Source organism: Bombina bombina, chromosome 3 (assembly GCF_027579735.1).
Source record: "Bombina bombina isolate aBomBom1 chromosome 3, aBomBom1.pri, whole genome shotgun sequence".
Lineage (NCBI taxonomy): Eukaryota > Metazoa > Chordata > Amphibia > Anura > Bombinatoridae > Bombina > Bombina bombina.
Genome location: NC_069501.1, coordinates 1,166,992,127 through 1,167,017,666, shown reverse-complemented (window position 1 = coordinate 1,167,017,666; position 25,540 = coordinate 1,166,992,127). Strand labels below are relative to the sequence as shown.

General features: G+C 39.6%; 1 protein-coding gene across 1 annotated transcript in view; it reads left to right on the top strand.

Annotated features, from left to right (window-relative positions):
• Window positions 1-25,540, top strand: part of CFAP300 (cilia and flagella associated protein 300) — a 209,186-nt gene that overhangs the window by 165,116 nt on the left and 18,530 nt on the right. The window contains exon 6 of the mRNA XM_053708586.1: window positions 23,186-23,252. Coding sequence (XP_053564561.1) covers window positions 23,186-23,252 — 67 coding nt within the window. The remainder of the gene's footprint in view (window positions 1-23,185; window positions 23,253-25,540) is intronic.

Sequence of the window (25,540 nt, the reverse complement as noted above, 5' to 3'; positions counted from 1 at the left end):
AAGTATTTTATTATTTGTAGCACTGGTAAATCCTAGCGTTTCAAAAATGCTAGGATTTACCATCACTTTAAACAAATTGGCACTGGTTAGGTCTCTGGACGATCAGCTGATACTTTGGAAGGGAAATCCACTGATAATCTTGCCCTTTCCAAGTTGTGTGTTGCTTTGTAAGGATAGCCCAATGTTTGTCCCTGCTCAGTTGTGTACTTCATGTTCTGTGTCTAACTTTAAGACAGACCTGTAATAAATTATTATCTAGTGCCACATAAAAAGACCTTCTAATCAGATCTAATAATTAAGATGATTAGAAAAAATACAGGAAGCACCAAAGAAAAGCTACGGTGTGCTTGGGATAATAAACTAACTCGAATGTATTTATTAGTACACACACAAAAAAATAATAATAAATATATATATGACAGAGTAGAATATAATAAAAGAAGAATAATACTGTGTTTTAACCCAGGTAAGCTGATTAATTTATAATGAGCGTGTTCACAGCCTTGTCAGTGATAATCAGGAAATAACCCCTTGTCAAGCTTGTAACAGACGAAATCCTTAGTTAATGCAATGTAAGGACTCACCCGCTGCGACCAAGTAAACTCCGTCAGACGAGTATCCACTGTGTGCGGAAATGGAGCCGTCCAGGCGCTCCAACTACTCGTCACCTCCCAAGGAATGGTCACTCGATACAGCCGCTGCTCGTCAGGTACTGCGTCTGCAAGCACCTCAGCTGCGCGGCTCCTCGTTAAACCGGTTCCGGTCTGCCTCCAGGTGCAGACATCCAATGGGAATCCGTATGTTGGGTCGAATGCTGGGTGGTCAACCAATCATATGCAAGGAAACGTCTTAGTGAGAAAGGTATCACCAAAAGCTGCTGTGTTTTCTCCAAAAATGAAAAGAGCACTTTGTCCGCCCTTGGTTGCCTCTAAGATGCTGAAGGATAGAGGGTATCAGGAAAGGATTCCTTGTAATCCTTAAAGAGTAATCAAATGAGAAAAAAGGAGGTCGATCCCAATATCCATAAAGTAAAAATTAGCCTTTATTTTCCAAATTAAAATGCAAACATGATACACACACAGAAAGTAGAATATACCTCCAACCAGCAGAGGTATAAGCTTTTTGGTTCAGGAGCGCAAAACTACACTGTGTGATAAAGATAGGGATGCAAAATTCTGAGCTGTACAGTACACCAAATTCAAATTTCTATGGAAATATCTATATAAATATATACGTTCTGGCACTAAACAACTGTCAAAAAAAAGAGGTGGTAGTTGGAATAAAATACAATAAGGTGGAATCTATACCAGCTGCTGTGGGTCCATAAACCAATACAGCGGGCTATCCTTTTCCTAGATTTTCCTAACAAATAGATGAATAGAGCAAAGAGAGAACTGGATATGTGCGCTGGGCACATATCCAGTTCTCTCTTTTCTCTATTTATATATATATATATCTCCAAAACTGCAACAGGGATGCAAGCTCAGGAGTGTGCACGTGTCTAGAGTACTATATGGTAGCAGTTTTTGAAGAGTGTTATCCATTTGCAAGAGCAGTAGATGGCAGCACTTTTTCTTGCCATGTAGTGATCCAGACATCTACCTAGGTATCTCTTCAACAAAGAATATCATGGGAACAAAGCAAATTTGATAATCGATTTAAATTGCAAAACTTTTTTTAAAATTGTATGCTTATTCTATCTGAATTGCAAAAGAAAATTTTGGGGTCCTAGGTACTAAAAAGTAATTTTAAATTTGAGGAGTGAGTGCTATTATTGATTGTTCATGCGCCATTGTTTTCCCTCCAAGTATCAAATAAAGTTTTTTTTTTAGTTTTTCATTAATCATTAGATTATTTTTTTTCAAGTCAATTTTTAGATACTGAGTGCTCCCCCCCTTTTTTTTTTTTTTTTAACTAACAGAACTTGTTGTTCATGTGTGACAATTACTGGGTGTGTGAAAAGGTTGATTTGGCTCTACTAGTGAAAAACAGGGCAGATACTTTTGTTATTTATTTTATTCTTCATTTAATATTGCTCCAGTACACACCCTATACTAAACCTAGCATTATTTTCTTTTTAACAGTTTTAGTGATAACATAGGCTGAACCACAAAGAATGGATTAGTTTGGAATAATTTAAAGGGACAGTAAACACTTTGGGATTGTAATATAAAATGCATGGTAGAACAGCTCTGCAGTATACTTATCCCCCCCCCCCCCCCCCCTTTTAATGTAATTGGACTGTATAAATGTTTTTTTCTATTTCTCAGAACTGGAAATGCACACTGCAGATGTCTAAAGGATACCTTTGTTACATATCTCTCCCTAACTGGCCTCAAAAGTAAGGCGGTTACACAATAAACTGCAGAACAATGCAGTTATTGCTAATATAGGGCTAGATTACAGTTGGCGTGCAAATTTTTGTGCGCTTACATTGGGGCAAAAATTAGCCTTTTTGGGCGCACTTTGAAAGTAAATGCGACCGCGAGAGTACAATCATATTTTACTCATAAGTAAATGCCGCAACCTCAGACCTCTGGTTAAATGACAAAAAGTGTCACAACTCATATTAACATTGTCTGATATTTAATTTTTGTTAAAAAATATTGCACAAAAAAATTATAAGGGCTCAAAGTTACAAGATGTCTGGCCCGAAAGTGTTTTTACATAGGGGTCCATAGGAACATTTATTAATAATTGTTGTTGCAATCAGTGTTGCTTGAGCTGGGCTCCATTAAATGTGATTATGTGATCACAGTTGCGGGTTCTGCCCTTTTGAGCACGAGGATGCAATCACAAAGTCACATTCTTTTTACTTTCAACTTGTAATATGTTGCACATTAACACGCAAGTTTAAAAAAATCGAGTGAGTGTAGCAAGCTTGCAGAAGGGCAAATTTGCACTCCAACTGTAATCTAGTGCAAAATGGGCAAAATATATCAAAGCGAGAATAAGAAAATTCTCACGTTTGTCGTCAAAAAAAGCTCACAAATAATATTACCATAATTATAACGGGTTATGCGCCAATAAAGTCACAATTTTTCATATGTGTGAACAAACGAACCATGATCATTTGTAAGTGCATGTACTATTCACTGTTTTTAATCTCACCAATTTGTAAATTGCAAAGTAGTGAAAGAGAAACAGCTATATTGCTGTTCGTCTAAAGTGTAAATTAAACATTTTCTTTTTTTTTGTCATAATGGCTGTATCTAGAGTTATTATTATTTTTATTATTATTATCGTTTATTTGTATAGCGCTGCCAAATTCCGTAGCGCTGGGTACAGTGATAGGGGTATACAATGACAAAGATTTGTGATAAAATACAAAACATAACAAAACGAAACAAATCTAGTACAGGAGGAAGAGGGTCCTGCTCCGGATAACTCAGTCTATAGGTTTAGGGTGCAGAGACATAAGGTTGGGGTAGCTTGTTACATTGGTTGTATTTGCAGCAGTGAGTCAGGCAGTTCATGTACATGTATTAGTTTGGTTCGGATGCGGGATGGAGGAGAGATGGTAAGCCTCTCTGAATAGGTGGGTTTTCAAGGATCGTCTGAAGCTATACAAGGTTGGAGACAGTCTAATGGAGCGGGGTAGAGAGTTCCAGAGGACAGGAGCAGCACGTGCAAAGTTTTGGAGGCGGGAGTGGGACGTAGGTCAGAGGTTGATCGAAGAGGACGGGATGGGGAATATTTCACAATGAGATATAGAAATCGCCCACAACAAGATGCAGAACCTGAAGAATAATAATTAATTAAATAACAAAAAGGTATATATAGATTTATAAAAAATAATTTAAAGTGCAATTGAAAAAAGACTACTCAAAAGAACAAGGATAAGCGACAATAAACGGACAACCTAACTCGATGAAAGAGGCAAAATAAAAACAACTGTGATAATATATCTAAAAAAAATATCATTCTTACAAACAATTGCGGGGTTAATTTGTATTTATAATAGGATAAAAACAATAAAACCGGGGGGGGGGCTGCTTAAGTCCAGAGCTCCCTGGCTATATATGGCTATTGCAGGCCCCGGACAAAGTTAAAAGACACTCGGTGCAAAAGCACTTCATAGCCTTCAGAGGAAAGGGACAGTCGCCATCTTGGATTTTCTGTGGCGCAGCAGATACACAGAAGTGCCGGTTCCAACTCACAGCGACTAGAAACACCTACAGCAATACCCTAAACGAATACCAAGGGTAAGATGAGAGGTCTCTTATAAATATACTGGGGACAGTTAAACGCTATAGGCCTGTATAATAGGACCCTGCAAACCTACCACCACAGTATATAGCTATAAGGCAATTGAAACCCTCATAGATGCCCTAACTATCTGGACACTAACTTGCTGCAAATAAATAATACTTTATTGCTGAGAAAAGGAGATATTAAATAACACTCCATACGCCTAAATCCTGAATCCAGCAAAGCAGGAAAATACAAACACACTTTACAGGGAAGATTGCAATAATCATTTTCACTATCGCTTCTTGAGGCTTGAAAATTACTGGAAACTTACAAAATGGCCACTAAGAAAATTTTTAAAACAACAAAATCTATTATAACATTACAGCCTAAGGGACAATCCTTAGCTCATTCTTCAGTCCTTCTGAACAGAAAACTCTAGAGATAATACCACAATGGAAATAGAACAAACTCAAATTCCTACACATATCCGCTCCTTTAGCCTCTACCCAGGATATTGCCAAGATAGTTAGAACATGCATAAGAGAATAATTAATGGATTTAAAACAGGATATGCACACACTGGGTTTTAGAGTGGATGCCTTAGAAGATAATGGTGATATAGTTTAAGAGGAAATATTGTCTATGCAAGAGACAATTGAACATCAATCAGAATTAATAACTTCTCTGCAGGATTGTCAGGGTTTTTTCCCTGTTGTGTTTGCCATGTGCTGCTGGCAGCCATTTTACTCACCTCTCTTCCTGACTATGGTGCATTGTGGTGGATGCTGCTCATTTCCTGCACTTCCTTTTATGGCCAGACTGGTGTGCATCATCCATGTGAGACAGGATGCAGTTTTAAAATTGTGATGTCATCACTTATTATATAAAGGGCCTCTGTTCTTATGCTTTGCCTTTGCGTTGTCTCAGACCTGTTTGTGAGAGTTCATGTGTATTACCTGGCGTCCTTCCTGGTTCCTGATCCCTGGCTTGTTCCTGACTCTGCTGTTTTCCTTGTTCCTGATTATGGCTCGTCTGACTATTTGCTTTGGCTCCTGACTCGGCTCGTCTGATTACCAGCTCTGGTTTTGACTCCTGGCTTGTTATTTGACTTGTGGACTTTTTTATTATTTTTTGTTATTAATAAAGGTGTGATTATTTCTCTTGTAAGGTGTATCCAGTCCACGGGTTCATCCATTACTTGTGGGATATTCTCCTTCCCAACAGGAAGTTGCAAGAGGACACCCACAGCAGAGCTGTCTATATAGCTCCTCCCCTAACTGCCACCCCCAGTCATTCTCTTGCAACTCTCGACAAGGGAAGTATCAAGAGATAAGTGGTGACTTAGTGTAGTTTTACCTTCAATCAAGAGTTTGTTATTTTTAAACGGTACCGGCGTTGTACTGTTTTACTCTCAGGCAGAAATTAGATGAAGTGTTCTGCCTGGAGGTTGATGATCTTAGCGGTTTGTAACTAAGGTCCATTGCTGTTCTCCCACATAACTGAAGAGTATGGAAGAAAGTTTCAGTTGGGGGAACGGTCTGCAGATTACCTGCTTTGAGGTATGTTCAGTATTTTTATTTCTAGAGAGATGAATAAGTTCTAGAAAATGCTGACAGAGCCTTGTGTATTTGAGGTAAGCCTGATGCAGTGATTTAACAACGACTGGGATCATGCTTACAAAACCGGGTAATACTCATGTTAATATTATTTAGTGTCAAAACGTTTACATGTTTTCATAAATAGAACGTTTTTTCTCTGAGGGAGATAAATCTTTATTTGGGGCCTAGTTTTCCACATGGCTAGTCAGATACTCCTAGGAGTATTTTCTTAAGGCCCCTCTGACATCCAGTACATGGTGGGAGGGGCCTATTTTAGCGCTATTGCTGCACAGTTTTAATTCAGACTGAGACATCCAGCTTCCCTAGAGGAGTCCTTTGGCATCTGAGGACCATTATAAGGGGTTTATTCCTTCACCAAATCGTATTTGAGGGCAGGTAGGAGCCTCAGCAGAGCTGTGGCAGTTTCCCAACTGTTTTTTACTGGTGGTTGACGTTTTTTAATCTGGTTTGGGGGCTAAGGGGTTAATCATCCATTTGCAAGTGGGTGCAATGTTGCTTTAGTCCCTTACACACACTGTAAAAGTTTTGAAGACTTTACTATATTTTTACACTGTTTTGCAGTTTAAGTGCTAGTTTTTTTCTCTTAAAGGCACAGTAACGTTTTTGTTTAATTGCTGTTTCACCTTTATTAAAGTGTTTTCCAAGCTTGCTTGTCTCATTACTAGTCTGTTAAACATGTCTGACATAGAGGAAACTCCTTGTTCAATATGTTTGGAAGCCATGGTGGAACCCCCTCTTAGAATGTGTAAATTCTGGAATTCAAAGGTTCATCTCCAAAGGGGAGATGTCATCTCTCACAATTATCTGCAAACCAGATAAAGAGAGAGGCATTCTTACGTTGTGTTCAAGACCTACTGGTTATGGGAGTGATCCACCCAGTTCCAAGAGAGGAACAGGGACAGGGTTTCTATTCAAACCTGTTTATAGTTCCCAAAAAAGAGGGAACTTTCAGACCAATCTTGGATCTCAAAATCCTAAACAAATTTCTCAGGGTCCCATCCTTCAAAATGGAGACAATCCGACCCATCCTCCCTATGATCCAGGAGGGTCAATCTATGACTACCGTGGACTTAAAGGATGCTTATCTACACATTCCAATTCACAGAGAGCATCATCAGTTCCTAAGGTTCGCCTTCCTAGACAGGCATTACCAGTTTGTGGCTCTTCCCTTCGGGTTAGCCACGGCGCCAAGAGTCTTTACGAAGGTTCTAGGGTCCCTTCTGGCGGTCCTGAGGCCAGTCATAGCGGTGACTCCTTACCTAGACGACATTCTGATTCAGGCGTCGACTTTTCAAATCGCCAAGTCTCATACGGACATTGTTCTGGCCTTTCTGAGGTCTCACGGGTGGAAAGTGAACAGAGAAAAGAGTTCTCTTTCTCCCTCCACAAGAGTTTCCTTCCTAGGAACTCTGATAGATTCAATAGAAATGAAGATTTTTATGACGGAGGTCAGGATATCAAAGCTTCTAACTTCCTGCCGTGCTCTTCATTCCACTTCTCGGCCGTCAGTGGCTCAGTGTATGGATATGATCGGCCTAATGGTAGCGGCAATGGACATAGTTCCGTTTGCCCGCCTACATCTCAGACCACTGCAACCTTGCACGGTCTGGAACTCCCTGAAGGCTCAGGGTTCGTGGACTTGGGAGTAAGCCCTCCTTCCGATAAACATTCTGGAACTCAGAGCGATATTCAATGCTCTTCAGGCTTGGCCTCAGCTAGCTGCGGTCAAGTTCATCAGATTTCAGTCGGACAATATCACGACTGTAGCCTATATCAACCATCAGGGGGGAACAAGGAGTCCCCTGGCAATGATGGAAGTTTCCAAGATAATTCTGTGGGCGGAGGTTCACTCCTGCCATCTATCTGCTATCCATATCCCAGGAGTAGAGAACTGGGAGGCGGATTTTCTAAGTCGGCAGACTTTTCATCCTGGGGAGTGAGAGCTCCATCCGGAGGTATTTGCCCAGCTGATTCAATTATGGGGCAAACCAGAACTGGATCTGATGGCGTCTCGTCATAACGCCAAGCTTCCTCGTTACGGGTCCAGGTCAAGGGATCCCCAGGCAACGCTGATAGATGCTCTAGCAGTGCCCTGGTCCTTCAGCCTGGCTTATGTGTTTCCTCCGTTTCCTCTCCTCCCTCGTCTGATTGCCAAGATCAAGCAGGAGAGAGCTTTGGAGATTTTGATAGCACCTGCGTGGCCATGCAGGACTTGGTATGCAGATCTGGTGGACATGTCATCCTTTCCACCATGGACTCTGCCGCTGAGGCAGGACCTTCTACTCCAAGGTCCATTCAAACATCCAAATTTAGTTTCTCTGCGTCTGACTGCTTGGAGATTGAACGTTTGATTTTATCAAAACGTGGTTTCTCCGAGTCGGTCATTGATACCTTGATTCAGGCTCGAAAGCCTGTCACCAGGAAAATCTATCATAAGATATGGTGTAAATATCTTCATTGGTGTGAATACAAGGGTTACTCGTGGAGTAAGGTCAGGATTCCCAGGATACTATCTTTTCTCCAAGAAGGATTGGAAAAGGGATTATCGGCTAGTTCCTTAAAGGGACAGATTTCTGCTCTGTCTATTCTTTTGCACAGGAGAAGTGGACCGAGCGCTACACCCAGGGCCTTAAGCTTACTAACTATATAGCCTCCTAGTAGGCTAACAATATAAAAGTTAAAATGGGGAGAGAGTAAGCGCTAATAAGCTTAAAAGGCTAGTAAAAAGTACATTTTAATACATATAAAAATTTACAAATGGCAATCAGACGCATGGATCCATGTCTGACTTAACAAAAATATATAATAAACAAATCTAAAAATATCTAAAAAAATCCAATGGAGTATAGCATGTGACGCTGACTTAGTGAGCCAGTGATGAGGAGTTAGAAGGACATGTACATTCAATAATATAAACAACCTAAGTGAGTGATTGAGTGCACACAATAGCTGTCAACAAAGAAAAATAGCATTCACAAAGAAGAAAAATAGCATTCACAAAAAATAGTGTTCACAAAAATTGGCATACATAAAAAATGTTCAAATGTTCAACCGGTTATATGTAAGTGAATCCAGTAGTGTTTCCTCCAAAGTGACGTGTGGAAATATAACGTGAAGTCAATAATAGTAGAATGTAAACGTTGAGTGGGTCAAATTATTGTGGTTCAGCTGCTAAATTAAAAAAAAAAAAAAAAAAAAAAAAATTGTAAATCCGTGAGGTGTATAAAAATAAAAATAAAAATAACTTGTGAAAAAATCCACGTGGAAAACTTGAATTCAAATGATAAACAAGGGTTGAGAAAGGCCTAGTCTAGGCCGAAACGCGTTGGCATACTGGTGAGTTTGGTTTTAATTACCTATATTATATATCATATACAGTGTTGCACTATTTGTTTCTCTTTTGTTCCCTTTTAGGTATTTTATCGATGTATTTGTTTGTTATGGATCTTACCAAGGATTTTTAACATCTGAATTAAGGATTTGTTTTCACTAGATCTTTAGTGCTTTTTAATATTATCACTGATTTTCTATTTTTGTCTTTTGATATTTTTGTCTTTTGATTTTTGTCTTTTGATTTTTGACCTTTGTTTATCATTTGAATTCAAGTTTTCCACGTGGATTTTTTCACAAGTTATTTTTATTTTTATACACCTCACGGATTTACAATTTTTTTTTTTTTTTTTTAATTTAGCAGCTGAACCACAATAATTTGACCCACTCAACGTTTACATTCTACTATTATTGACTTCACGTTATATTTCCACACGTCACTTTGGAGGAAACACTACTGGATTCACTTACATATAACCGGTTGAACATTTGAACATTTTTTATGTATGCCAATTTTTGTGAACACTATTTTTTGTGAATGCTATTTTTCTTCTTTGTGAATGCTATTTTATTCTTTTGCACAAGCGCCTGGCTGATGTTCCAGGCGTTTTGTCAGGCTTTGGTTAGAATCAGGCCTGTGTTTAAACCTGTTGCTCCGCCATGGAGTTTAAATTTAGTTCTTAAGGTTCTTCAAGGGGTTCTGTTTGAACCCTTGCATTCCATAGATATCAAGCTTTTATCTTGGAAAGTTCTGTTTTTAGTAGCTATCTCTTCGGCTCGAAGAGTTTCAGAGTTATCTGCCTTGCAGTGTGATTCCACTTATCTGATCTTCCATGCAGATAAGGTAGTTTTGCGTACCAAACCTGGGTTTCTTCCTAAGGTAGTATCTAATAGGAATATCAATCAGGAAATTGTTGTTCTGTCACTGTGTCCTAATCCTTCTTCAAAGAAGGAACGTCTGTTACACAATCTTGACGTGGTTCGTGGTTTAAAGTTTTATTTGCAAGCTACTAAGGATCTTCGTCAAACATCTGCATTGTTTGTTGTCTACTCTGGAAAGAGGAGAGGCCAAAAGGCTTCGGCAACTACTCTTTCTTTTTGGCTGAGAAGCATAATTCGTTTAGCTTAGGAGACTGCTGGTCAGCAGCCTCCTGAAAGAATTACAGCTCATTCTACTAGAGTGGTAGCTTCCACATGGTCTTTTAAACATGAGGCCTCTGTTGAACAGATTTGTAAGGCGGCGACTTGTTCTTCGCTTCATACTTTTTCAAAATTCTACAAATTTGATACTTTTGTTTCCTCGGAGGCTGTTTTTGGGAGAAAGGTCTTACAGGCAGTGGTGCCTTCTGTTTAAGTACCTGCCTTGTCCCTCCCTTCATCCGTGTCCTAAAGCTTTGGTATTGGTATCCCACAAGTAATGGATGAACCCGTGGACTGGATACACCTTACAAGAGAAAACAAAATTTATGCTTACCTGATAAATGTCGTTCTCTTGTGGTGTATCCAGTCCACGGCCCGCCCTGTCACTTTAAGGCAGGTGTTTTTATTTTTTAAACTACAGTCACCACTGCACCCTATAGTTTCTCCTTTTTCTTACTTGTCTTCGGTCGAATGACTGGTGGTGGCAGTTAGGGGAGCAGCTATATAGACAGCTCTGCTGTGGGTGTCCTCTTGCAACTTCCTGTTGGGAAGGGGAATATCCCACAAGTAATGGATGAACCCGTGGACTGGATACACTACAAGAGAAAGAAATTTATCAGGTAAGCATAAATTTTGTATTTTGCACTTCTCGTCTCAGTCTGATTCCTGGCACCCTGACATTACGCAAAGGCCATAAATCCTGATGCTGCCTATTATCCACCTTTACCTGCCATCATTTCCAGGATGAATGTACAGGATCACTGCTTGGATCAATTTGCACTAGCCCTGCAAACCCTGCTGACTCGCACTGCACATTTGGACCAAAGTGTCCCGCAAGTTATGGCTGCTCCTGTTTCCGCTGCTGCACCTATGTCTACCAGGAGCATGTTCGGTTCTGCACCTCTACCTCAGCGATATGGAGGCGATCCTATTCAGTGCAGAGGGTTTTTGAACCAGGTGGGCATTTACTTTGAGATGTTACCTCAGGCGTTTCCCTCTGACAGAGCTAAGGTGGGAATTCTCATCTCGTTACTCTCTGACACAGCTCTTGCCTGGGCTAATCCCTTGTGGGAGACTAATAAACCTGTGATTTCAAATTACCCTGAATTTGTGGCCTCCTTTCAAAGGGTATTTGATGTTCCGGCTCGCTCCTCCTCTGCTGCTAAACGACTCATGTCCATTCAGCAAGGTACAAGATCTGTTGCTCAGTATGCTATTGAGTTCCGTACGCTTGCCGCAGAGGTAGGTTGGAACAATGAAGCCCTTGTTGCCGCCTTCTTTCATGGGCTCTCTGATGCGATTAAAGATGAAGTTGCTGCCAGAGATTTACCAGAGGATCTCGAGGCATTGGTGTCTTTTTTTATCCTAATTGACATCAGACTCAGAGAGAGGCCCTCTTTCAAGGAGCGCTTGCGGAAACCTCCTGTTCCGTTGTCTCCTACGTGTTCGTTCCCACCCATGCCTCCCTCTCCTCCCATGCCTCCTGGTCCCAAGTCACCAGGTACTGCTGAGCTGATGCAGTTGGGATTCACGCGTCTCTCCGCGGCGGAGAGGGCCTTTAGGAGGAGGGAGGGGCTCTGCCTCTATTGTGGGTTACAGGGCCACATTTGAAGTCTTGTCCTACACGGCCGGGAAACGCTCACACCTAAGGTCCTGTCGTGGGCAGACCTTGGGTTGTTTATCCTCGTCCCCAGAGCCGCTTAAGGAGAAACCTTTGGTCACGGTTGTCCTTTCCTGGGTGGATTCCTCCATAGTCACTCAGGCTCTTGTTGACTCCGGTGCTGTGGGCTATTTCATTGACAGTGCTTTTGTATCAAAGCACTCCATTCCTATTTTGCCTCGGTCCGTTCCGCTTGCTATTGAGGCCATTGATGGCAGGCCCCTTCAGCCCACACTCGTTACTCACGAAACTGCTCCGTTGTCCATGGCTGTTGGGGCTCTCCATTTTGAAACCCTCCAGTTCCAGGTGATAAACTCTCCGCATTTTCCGGTTGTTCTGGGTTATCCCTGGCTCCAAAAGCACAATCCCAGTCTCGACTGGCGCAGGTCCAAAATTTTGTCGTGGTCCCTGCAATGTATTTCCACTTGTCTTCGGAAACCAGTTAAAGTCTTGTGCACTTCTTTGGTATCTCAATTGCCAGAGGAGTACTGAGAGTTCCTGGACATGTTTGACAAGGTGCATGCCGGTACGTTGCCTCCTCACCAGTCTTACGATTGTGCCATAGACCTGCAACCCGGAGCCATTCCTCCTCGGGGCCAGGTGTATCCTTTGTCTGTTGCAGAGAATTGTGCTATGGAGGAGTATGTTGCCGATGCTCTGTCGCGGGGGATCATCCGCAAATCCTGCTCTCCTGCAGGGGCTGGCTTCTTCTTTGTGAAGAAAAAGGGTGGCGAGTTAAGACCATGTATCGATTATAGGGGTCTTAATCGTCTTACCATTAAGAATGCTTACCCTATTCCGCTCATTACAAAACTCTTTGACCGCCTCAAGGGAGCTACGGTCTTTACTAAACTTGATTTGAGAGGAGCGTACAATCTCGTTAGGATTAAGGAGGGCCACAAATGGAAAACAGCATTTAACACCAGGAGCGGGCATTATGAGCATCTTGTAATGCCCTTAGGCCTATGTAATGCTCCTGCTGTTTTTCAGGAATTTATTAATGATGTCCTACGAGATATGTTGCAACAGTGAGTTGTGGTGTACTTAGACGACATCCTCATACACTCACCCACACTTGAGGCTCATCGTTTTGATGTTACACGGGTTCTTCAGAGACTACGTGAGAATGGCCTGTTTTGTAAACTCGAGAAATGTGAGTTCCATCAGACTCAAGTAACCTTCCTAGGTTATGTTATCTCCGTTGCAGGGTTCTCCATGGATCCTGACAAGTTATCTGCAGTTCTGCAGTGGCCTCGCCCAGTTGGTCTTCGGTCTATTCAACGTTTTTTGGGGTTCGCCAATTACTATAGAAAGTTTATTTAAAACTTTTCTTCCTTGGTCAAACCTATCACAGACATGACCCGTAAAGAGAATGATCTACTCCATTGGTCACCTACTGCCATTAAGGCCTTTGATAGTCTTAAGACTGCCTTTGCTGCCGCTCCAGTTCTGGCTCATCCTAACCCTGTCCTGCCTTTCGTTCTTGAGGTCGATGCGTCTGAGACTGGAGTAGGTGCCCTCTTGTGTCAACGTCCTACGCCTGACAGTTCCTTGCATCCGTGTGGTTTCTGCAATTATGAAATTGGCGACAGGGAATTACTGGCCATAATTTTGGCACTCAAGCAATGGAGGCATCTTCTCAAGGGTACTAGCGTGCCAGTGCTCATTCTTACTGACCACAATAATTTAACTTATCTATCTGAAGCAAAACGTTTGTCGCCCCGAAAGGCCAGATGGGCGCTATTTTTGTCTCGGTTTAATTATGTGGTCTCCTACCTGCCTGGTAGTAAGAATGTTAGGGCTGAAGCCCTCTCTCTGCAATTTTCGCCTCTGTCCAAGGAGGAGTCTGTACCTACTCCTGTTATACCACCTGACCATATTTTGGCTACCATACGTACTAATTTGACTTCTCCCTTGGTGGTGGAGATCCTGGCTGCACAAACCAATGCACCTCCTGAGAAACCTAGTGGTAAGTGTTTTGTTCCTGAGAATCTTCGAACTAAACTTTTGCTCACTTACCACTATCCTAAAGCCGCAGGTCACCCAGGCAAGATCCAAATGATTCGGTCTGTCACTTGACAATTCTGGTGGCCAGCTCTTCGTTCTGATGTTGCTGCGTATGTTGCCTCCTCCTCAGTTTGTGCACAGAATAAGACTCCTCAACGTCTTCCTGTGGGTCTTCTTCAACCTATTGCTAATGATGAGCGTCCTTGGACACACTTTTCCATGGACTTCATTGTCGAGCTCCCTGTTTCCAATGGCAATACTGTTTTCCTTATGGTGGTTGATCGTTTTTCTAAAATGTCACATTGCATTCCCTTGATGAAGCTGCCTACCGCTCAGGAGCTTGCTTCAATTTTTGCCCGGGAGGTCTTCCGTTTACATGGGTTACCCAAGGCGATAGTGTCGGACCGGGGTAGCCAGTTTGTCTCCAGATTTTGGCGTTCCTTTTGTGCTCAAATGGGGATCCAGCTTTCCTTCTCCTCGGCATATCACCCTCAATCCAATGGGGCGGCAGAACGGTCTAATCAAGCTCTGGAACAGTTCCTCCGTTACTATGTCTCAGATCACCACAATAATTGGTCTGAACTGTTACCTTGGGCAGAGTTTGCTCGTAATAGTGCTATTAATGCTTCCTCCATGTTATCCCCGTTCATGGCAAATTTGGGGTTTCAACCATCCTTTGCCTGATTCATTCATGTCTCAGAGTATTCCGGCTTTAGAGGAGCATCTCTGGCAACTCTGTTCCATGTGGGCGCAGATTCCGGATTGCCTTTATCGTTCTATGCAGCGCCAAAAGTTCCAGGCTGATCGTAGGCGTCTGCCCGCACCTTCCTACCAGGTTGGTGAGAGAGTTTGGCTGGCCTCCCGCAACTTGAACCTTCATGTGCCTTCCAATAAATTGGTACCTCGTTATGTTGGTCCTTTTCGAATACTGCGATGGGTTAATCCTGTGGCCTACGCTCTTGACCTTCCTCCTTCTACGCGCATCTCCAATGTTTTTCATGTCTCCCTCTTGAAACCATTGGTTTGTAATCGGTTTACCACTGTGTTGCCTCGTCCCCGTCCTATCTTTGTTGACAACCATGAGGAGTATGAGGTCAGCAGCATTATTGACTCTCATATGTCCATGGGCCGTGTACAGTATTTGGTTCACTGGAGGGGCTACGGTCCGGAGGAGCGTTCTTGGGTTCCCTCTTCTGATGTTCATGCTCCCGCCTCCTCCGTGCCTTCCATGCCCGTTTCCCCAATAAGCCTTTTGTCCTCCCACAGGGGAGGGGTCGTTGAGGGGAGGGTACTGTCAGGGTTTTTTCACTGTTGTGTTTGCCATGTGTTGCTGGCAGCCATTTTACTCACCTCTCTTCCTGACTATGGGGCATTGTGGGGGATGCTGCTCATTTCCTGCACTTCCTTTTATGGCCAGACTGGTGTGCATCATCCATGTGAGACAGGATGCAGTCTCAGAATTGTGATGTCATCACTTATTATTTAAAGGGCATCTGTTCAGTATGCTTTGTCTCAGACCTGTTTGTGAGAGTTCCTGTGTATTACCTGGCTGACGTCTTTTCCTTGTTCCTGATTCCGGCTCGTCTGACTATTCACTTTGGCTCCTGACTCGGCTCGTCTGACTACCAGCTCTGGTTTTGACTCCTGGCTTGTTATTTGACTTGTGGGCTTTTTTATTATTTTTTACTATTAATAAAGGTGTGATTATTTTTGCACTTCTCAACTGTCTGATTCCTGGCACCTGACACTCCTGGAGATATTTTCATAGAGATAATAAAGATTACACCTTTTTCTCAGCACCAACTAAAATGTAAAGTAGACTAGACGATTTTTTTCACTAATCAGATAGGCCTAAGACATCTTTCCAATTCCCAAATTAAATCAACAGCATGGTCTGAACACTTGGCTATGGTGTTGAGTCTTAACTTAAATTTAAGTAAAAATTATTCTATGAAGGAAACGGAGCAGGAACATTTCTAGCTAGAGCCCTTAAAAAAGAAAACTAAAATCATTCATCCACAAATTGATTACCCCTCAAAAACAAAAACTATTCACTACTTCTAAAATTGGTAAACAATTCTGAGAATATTATCTCATACTTTACAATATAGCACCAAATGCAAATTACTTATTTAACGAATCAGAACTAGGAACATATCTATAGGGTAGCACTTTACCAACTCTTACACCCGAGCAACAAAAAGAAATAGGACTCCCCTATAACCCAGCTTGAACTAATCCACGTACTTAATGAGCTAAATGTAGATAAAAGTCCCGGACCTGATGGCTATTCAAAAAATACTACTAACATTTCAAAGACATTTTAATTCCATATTTGTTGAATGAAATAGGAGAAGGGAAATCTTTTCCTCAGAATATGGTCGAAGCGCATATAACTGTGATCCCCAAGCCCCGGAAAACCCCCAACTACACCATCTAATTTTAGACCTTCACTTCTCAATGTTGATGTAAAGCTATTTGCTAAAATCCTCGCTTCCAGAATAAATAAAATCCTCCCGACATTAGTACACATTAACCAAGCAGGTTTCACACCACATCGAGAAGCAAGAGATAAAGAGATAAAATAGTCAACCTCCTAGACTATGTCACAGAGACCAAAACATCAGCCATATTTCTCTCCATAGATGCCAAAATAGCTTTCAACAGATTAAATTGGAATTATCTGAAAGCCACCCTTCATAAATTTGGATTCGGTCACTCCTTAATTACCAAAATATTTGCTTTATTCTAGGGTTGCACCGATACCATTTTTTTAAGACCGAGTACAAGTATCAGTACTTTCAAATATTTACCAATATCAATTACAGATACTTTTTTTATGTCATATGACAATTTACCAAGCACAATACAGACTGATTTAAGATAGCTTCTTTATAGTTATGAACTGTAACTCAAAAGACATTTTGAAATAATTAAACGGTTTATTTGATTTGTTGTCACAAATTCTGAAAAAACTTTGGGGAAGGAGTGTCCCAGTAATCTCCTTTGAGAAAAATGGGGCATTTGGATACTACGGACTCAACAGAAAATATGGCTAGTCTTCATATTTTCCAGTGCTGCTTTTTATTCCCAGTATGTACAGTATGTTTTTTAGCACAATTGTTCAAGATGAGAACTAGCAGTATAACAGGCAATCTAGCAATTAGAATCATTTTTCAAAAGTTAGTGGCAAGTTCTTATTAAGGAACAGAAGCATATATGTATGTCCAGCTATAAGTCTGTTTCTTTTATCAGTAAGGACGCTTGATGCTAAGCTGAACAGTCTTTCACTTTTCACACTACTGCATTGGGCAGAAAGATATTTTTGGGCCATTTTAGCCAGAGCTGGAAAACTCAGTTTATTAACTGCCAAGTATTTTAGGGGTTTGTCTGAATGAGGTACAGTGCTTTCTCTCAGGTAGGCTTCCAGCTGTAAAGTAGCAGCTTTTTTAGCACTGCTCTCAAACGTACAATAATACAAATAACAGTAATTTGTATTGGCAGAACAGAAGTGAACAATTTTTAGTTAAGTCTTCACTCCAGCCTAAAATTAAATGGGAACATGCAGTTTGAAAAATGCCACAAGATGGAGTATGGGTAGGAAGTGGAGGTATCGTTTTAAGTATTGGTGCATTTGCATGAGTACAAGTACTCATGCAAATACTTGGTATCGGCACTGATCCTGATACTAGTATCAGTATCGGTGCAACCCTACTGTATACAACAAACTCACAGCCAGAGTACGCTCCATAAGTATAACTAATGGCAAGAGATGGGGTGTCCATTATCCCCCTTATCATTTGTCCTGGCTATGGAAGTTCTAACAACTAATATCTGCCAAAATTATGATATTAAAGGAGTTACAGTTCAAGAGACCCAATACAAAATGACATTATATGCCGATTATGTAATGCTCACACTGACTTCCCCGATATGCTCATTGAAAGCGCTATCATCAGAATTCTCTAAATATAGCAAATTTTCCTTTTTAAAAGTTAATGAGACAAAGTCAGAATTTATTAGCCTTAATAATTCTCCTCACCTGATATACAAAATAGAAAGATATCTAGGTATACAAAGCCCCAAAAAAGATCTCAATTATTCACACTAAACTATACACCTCTATTAAAAAATTTAAAGAAAGACCTTCAAGGCTGGGAATATAAATCAATATCATGGTTGGGCCACATAAATTCAGTGAAAATGATGATTTTCCCGAAAATATTGTATATACTCCAAGCTCTACCTATTCACCTACCAGACAACTACTTGCACTCTATGCAAAGAACCTTAAACTCCTATATATGGTTGAATCACATGGTAAGAGTCTCTATGAAAACCTTATACATGCCCAAAGATAGAGGAGGATTAGGATCTCCCAATATTAAATACTATAGATATGCTTCTCATCTAGTAAGAATAATTAATTGGTGTAAAAATGAAGCAAAGAATGGATAACACTTGAACGTTCATTAGCCTCTCATCCTAATCTAGGCAGTTTATGTTGGTCACCTACAACAGAACATAAAACCCTACCTACAACATCTACATTAACAGTCGAAACCCTAAAATCATGGGATTATTTGATCAAACATTTCCCTAATGTATCATCCATCCCCTCTCCTTTAACTCCTATTCTTACCAATCCTATTTTTCAGACAAAACATACCTATCCTAATAAACATAGCACAATACATACACTTCCCCCATATCACAAAGTTCTTTAAGATGGCAAAATTCAACCAAGAACAGAATTAGCTGACCTTGCTATCAAGTACTTTCATTATTGGTATAAATATATACAGTTTAACCACCCTTTAGATACACACACTGATAAACAGCAGATAATACGCCCGCTGACACCAATAGAAAATATTTGTTACGAACAAGTAGAAATCAAAGGCCACCTATCTATTGCTTACAAACAAATTCTACAATACCACTCACGTCATCTTCCATCATATACACACAAATGGGTAACCGGTACTGTTTTATGTTATTTTATTAGCAACCGGAAGTTGGATCTTTGAAAGCAGTTTAGTGCATTGTAAGGATTTTTTTATTGGACACATTTCTTTATAGATTCATGTTTTTGTGATGCTTCTGCCGTGGCTACTTGTGTTCTGCATGTGCTTCTCATTATAATCACAAGTGTTCCTTCATCTTAAAAGTGGCACTGACATGATTATAACTGGGCTGTCAGTATAATTTACTCGAAACTCACATAGAAATGGTACAAATTGTTAGGACAATTTCAACATTTATTTATCACAAGTGGGATGGTAAGAGTTGTAATTAAGAAAAAAAAACGACTAGGAAAGGAATTAAAGGAACACCAGATGATACTGAAGATGTATTTATTTATATTAATCAGTGCACTGGTGTATTGTAGTAAGCAAGAAAATTAGCAAATGTCGGTGCCGGTCACAATTCTTTAGAAAGGTTTATTTAATAATTTTTCTACAAAATACACCTTTAAAGTCTTCGGGTGTTTTCTTTTTATTTTTCTTGTAAATAAATTATTTGATCATTTTTTTGTAAAGAATTATGAGCCACCCCTTTGTGTTAAAATGACATATGTAAAATGTAATCATCTATATATAAAAGCAACAATTAACAATGATAAAATACTTTTGCATGACAAAAGGTTTGAATTTGGAGACTTGACAGGTGTTAATAGATAAAAAAAATATATGATGTACTGGAAGAAAAACCTTTATCCAAACTGCTTGGGACCAGAAAAGGGTTGGGATTTCAGAATAGTTTAGATTTTGGAATATTTGCATCTTTTAAAATGGGACACTTTGGAGAGGAAAATGGAACCAAGTGTATAAAACCTTTTTCATTTAATTTCGGCAATATTTACGCCATAACACAGCTTATACATATAACCTAAAGGTAGTTTTATATAATTTATAGTACCTTTGTATACATCCTAGTTTCTCAACCTGTGGTACGTGTACCCCTGGGGGTCCCTGGGGCATTGGCAAGGGGTACTCCAGGTATTGTCCTTCATTATTTTTTTCTGATGTAGCTATTGTAAACATGACATATCAAAGGGACAGAGTGTATTTCCCTGGCAAGGTTGAACCATTGTCCAATTACTGATTCACCTCAAATTGGTAAAACCTTAGATTCTGGCTTGTTAGGGACATATGAGGGCTGGAGTTGTGCTTCACTGATATGAACAGAGAAAGTGGATTACTGTGACCACGTGTCAGATAAAGGTGCCACTGTGAAATGGGTAAAAAAAAGTGTGCCGCAGTAAAACAAGACAGATAAACTGTGTATGAAATGGTTATTAAAAATAGATAGATGGTACCATAAATATTACTTTCTTCATCACGCAGAAAATAGTTTATTTTCCTCTTTTTTTTATGTAAAAAGCACAGTAATTACATATAATTATTAATATTAATGGACTGTATATCTGTATTATGTGCTGATTATTCTCGGTTGTAATATTGGCAAATATTGAATTCTGGAAAACATTAAACAAATATCAGATTCCTATATATTTACTTCATTATCATATCTGATACAAGCTTTGTGAAATTAAGTAATACACATGATTTCCATTTTTGCTCATGTAAAAGTTCAATAGTTGTGCTACAGTTAAGGTTACATAGAAATCAAATGAATGCCTACAGGGGTACTTGCTAGCAAAAGGTTGAGAAGCACTGGTATACATAGTACCCTCAGAAAGATAGTACAGTATTGTAATCAGAATGGTAATATTTGTTGTTTTAAATAAATCTAGACTAGTATTTGCATTTTAGAAGACAAAAAGCAAAGGTACAAGCAGAGAAGATTGTGACTTACAGGCTAGGAAAAATTTTAAATAATTAAAAAAGTTTGAATTTCAGAATAAATTTGGATTTTAGAATTCTGGATTTGGTGATTTGTACCTGTAATAGGTTAATAGTAATGGAAGACATATTTCATGTACATTGTCAAGCATACAATTTACTAATATAGCCAGCAATGACATATAGAGAGTAGAAGAATTAGTATCTAATTGTTACATCCCACAAGCTCACCTAAAGCTTTTTGTTTGTGATCCACATCTGTAAATCAGCTTGTCTTTGATGTTTCAGTAGGTTGGGCACAGTTAACTGAAGAATCTCTTATTAACCCCTTAATGACCACAATGTACCCTGTATGTCACTGGTCGTTAAGGGTTTTTTCAGGACATAATAGCACAAGTCTAGCAAGAAAACGCTATTAATGCCCTCCCTCCAGCAGGCTTTGTGGAATAGAGCCGTCTCAACGCTGGTGGCAAGACCGCGCTATAAAACAATCACGTCCCAAAAAAAGGCCAGCGACATACAGGGTACGTCGCTGGTCCTTAAGGGGTTAAACATAGATGATGTGCCTCGGAAATACATCTGTTTGCATGATGGACTTCTGTTTATCATTTTTAAATTTTTAGCATTTGACAAATCTTTTAGAAATAGTTTTATTTATAGTTAGAAAATTAGCAGTTGGATAAAAGATTAACAATGCATTATTACCAGTATTAGGGGCCACTTTATCAATGTCTGTCCGACATGATACACTGTCCGACAGATATCGCTGAATGCCGACAGCATACGCTGCCGGCATTTAACATTGCACAAGCAGGTAACCAGAACTGCTTGTGCAATGCCGCCCCCTGCAGATTTGCGGCCAATCGGCCACTAGCAAGGGGTGTCAATCAGCCAGATCGTATAGGATGGGGCGGATTGCAGACCGCAGCCTCAGAGGCAGCGGACCAGTTATGAAGCAGCGGTCTTTAGACCACTGCTTCATAACTGCTGTTTCCGGCGAGCCATTTGGAGCTTGATAGTTCGGCCCCGTAGAGTGCTATTAGACTGAGGTAGTAGTTGCTATTTGAATAATGTTGCTATCTGTCACTAAAACACTAAACAACCTGTGGGTGACTAAGCATGATTAGCAGCTGGGGATCATAACATGATTCAGCTCCAAAGTTCTACCTTAGTCCCCACCCTTGACCCAGCTATATGTATTATTTACTAAGCAGTGATTTTATCCCCTTTCATGCCAGTAACATACATTATTTCATCTCTTTGACTTCCAGTACACAGCAGTGATTTGTCCCCCCTTGACAGCCACACATAGAGCAATGTTTTTACACCCCATGGTTGACACACACAAAAAATTGCACATGAAACTCCACTCTAGTCAACCTGCGCATTCCCAGGGTCACTGGATTAACACTAGACTATGTATTTTGAAAGTTGAAAGTAAAATGTTTCTGCAAAAGACTCAGTTGCACTGACATGTGGGAGTCTTATTACACGGCCACGTTAAATTCTCCTCCCCATAGACTTCTATGGTGAGCGAGCGAGCGATACATATGTGTGTATATATATATATATATATATATATATATATATATATATATATATATATATATATATATATATACACACACACACATATGTAAACTTGTATACATACACGCATGTAAATAAACCTTTCCAGTCAAACACCTTATATACACTTACATCCCTTTCAAACACTTTTTACATATGTATTTCAATAATAAACTTATAATTTACTTTTTATATTTATAAATTTGAGTGTTATACTTTTATTCTTTACTTCAGGTCTCAACTTTCGCAAACATGTTTTAGTGTGGTTATGTGTTGCGCTCTTGTCCTACTTGTAATATGAGCATGTCTATAGGGCACACTAAAGGGATGCCGGCCGCACTAAACCTTCTCTGGTTATTCAGTTTTACCAGATACCAGATTTCGAGCTAATCTTAGCGAGGTCCTGCAATCTATAAATAGCACTTCACTTGTAATATAAAAGGGGTGTGTCCTGGGCCTGCAAAACAATGCATATTTTTCCTAACAAAGTGACAGGTTTTAAATGATTTTAAAACATTTATTTTATGTTCAGATCTTTTGAAATGTAGTGAAAATTTTCTGATGGATAGATAAAAAAATGACTTTAGTGTCCCTTTAACTTTTCACCAGTCATGTGGTTATGTGTCTACGTGGAGGCATCTGCCTGTGTAAAACAACTAATCAAGGTTTGTATTTGTGATGAATACCAGGTGAGACATCAAGTGGTTGAAATATCTATTTCAAATCAGTATTTTAGAACCAAATATAAGCAATGTAAACTAATAAACATTATTTCTGCTTCAAACGCAAAACTATAAAAATTAAATTTACATGATATATTAAAGATCTGCGTTTTATTTATTTATTTTTATTTTCAGTGTTGAAAAGGATCCAGAGACAAAAAAGATAAACATTATATCAACTGTCTTCAAAGTGTCAGCATATGTAAGTACACTGCAGCTCTCTCATGTTGAATGTGTGTTAAAGGGATATTAAACAGTACTCGTTTAGTACAATCTAATAAATTGCTGTCCCTTTTACTGACTGTCCCATGACCATAGGATTATATTATTATTCTGGACTACGCACAGTTTTCAGGACCATTGGCAATGTAACTGATTTTCTTTAGAGAGTTACATGTATAACTCTTACTTAAAGGAACATGAAACCCAACATTTTTCTTTCATGATTTAGATAAAGCATACTATTGTAAAAAAAATAATCTAATTTAATTACTTTACGTAATTTACTTAACTTTACTGTTATCAATTTTGCTTTATTCACATGGTGTCCTTTCTTGAATGAGCAGCAATGCACTATTGGGAGCTAGCTGAACACATTGGTAAGCCAATCACAAGAGACATATATGTACAGACACCAATCGGCAGCTAGCTCCCAGCTCCTGAGCCTATCTAGATATGCATTTCAGCAAAGCATACTAAGACAATGAAGCAAATTAGATAAAATAAGTCAATTGGAAAGTTGTTTAACAATGTATATTCTATCTAAATCATGAAATACATAAATGTGGGTTTCATGTCCCTTTAAAATCTGGGAAGTAACTTCTAGTGTTGCCATTTGATGCTATTGATAGGGAAAACATGAATAAATAATGACAAAGCAGAGATACATTAATGTTTTTTTAAGTAGTTTATTACATATATAGGGGCATAGTCAGCACTGGTAACATAATATCTAACGTTTTTCAGTCAGGGAAAAAAGTTAGTAGTCAGGAAAAAGGAATTTACTAGTTCACTCAATGTTAAATATAGGGAAAATGTGAATTCTGGGGGCTGGTGGACTGATGGTAATTTTGAGCACAGGGTATTATTTTATGTTTTAGAAAGCTTAACATGTCCTAACAGATTAGAGCATTTTTTTGCTCATTTATATTCCTTTGAATATATCTATACTATTATTGTGTTTGTCACGCATCCATCGGTGTCGCTAGTTGCACACGCATGAATGCAGGAATGTTGGCCATTTTCGGAATCCACCTGGACGCAGCGTAGGCAAACAAAGCCTTTTAAAAAAAAAAAAAACACGCAACCGCCCGCACAAAACAACACGTAAGTATAAAAAAACAACTAACCTCCCGCACGAAGTATTAACAAACACCGAAACTGCCAGCATTGCAAAATAATAAAGTAATTAACCCCTAAACTGACAAACCCCCACATCGCAATAAACCTAATTAACCTATTAACCCCTAAACCAACAAACCCCCACATCACAATAAACCTAATTAACCTATTAACTCCTAAACCGCCAACCCCCCACAACGCAAATATTTAATTTAATTACTAAGGCCGCTAACCTAGCACCCCCTAAATTAACCCCAATATTATGTTACGCTTAAATAAAACCTAACATTAAATTACAAAAAATAATCTAAAATTACAAAAAAATAATAAAAAAACTCTAAAATGACAGAAAAAAAATTAAACAAAATTATTAAAAATAAAAGTAAATAAACCTAATCCCTATGAAAATAAAAAAGCCCCCCCAAATTAAAAACACCACCTAAACTACCAAAAGCCCTTAAAAGGGCCTTTTGTAGGGCATTGCCCTAAGTTAAACAGTTTTTTTTACATTTAAAAAATACTAAGTCCCCCCTAACAGTAAAAAAACAAAGCAAAATAAAAAACCTAACACTAAAAAAACCTAAACTACCCAATGCCCCTAAAGGGGCATTTGTATGGGCATTGGCGTTAAAAGGGCAATCAGCTCTTTTACAGCCCATTAAATTCCTAAACGTAAAAAAAAATTCCTAAGACTAAGCCCCAAATAGGTATTCGCCGTTCCTGAAATTCGGCAGAGAAGGTCTTCTTCCAGGCGGCTCCATCATCTTCTATCTTCATCCAGAGCGGAGGTGTGGAGCTGGCTTCCCCGATGCACGGATCCTCAGCAGCAGTCTTCAGCGGCAGCGGTCCTCAGTGGCGTGGAGGCTCCTCTTCATGCGCTCGCCCGTCGCGCACTGAAGATTGAATGCAAGATACCCCATATTTAATGGGGTTCCTTGCATTCCTATTGGCTGAAATTTTGAAATCAGCCAATAGAATGAGCGCTACTGAAATCTTATTGGCTGATTTGAACAGCCAATAGAATTTCAGTAGCTCTAATCCTATTGGCTGTTTTAAAAATTTCAGCCAATAGGAATGCAAGGTACCCCAAATTGAATGCAGCACCTTGCATTCAATCTTCAGTGTACGATGGACATCAGATGAAGAGGA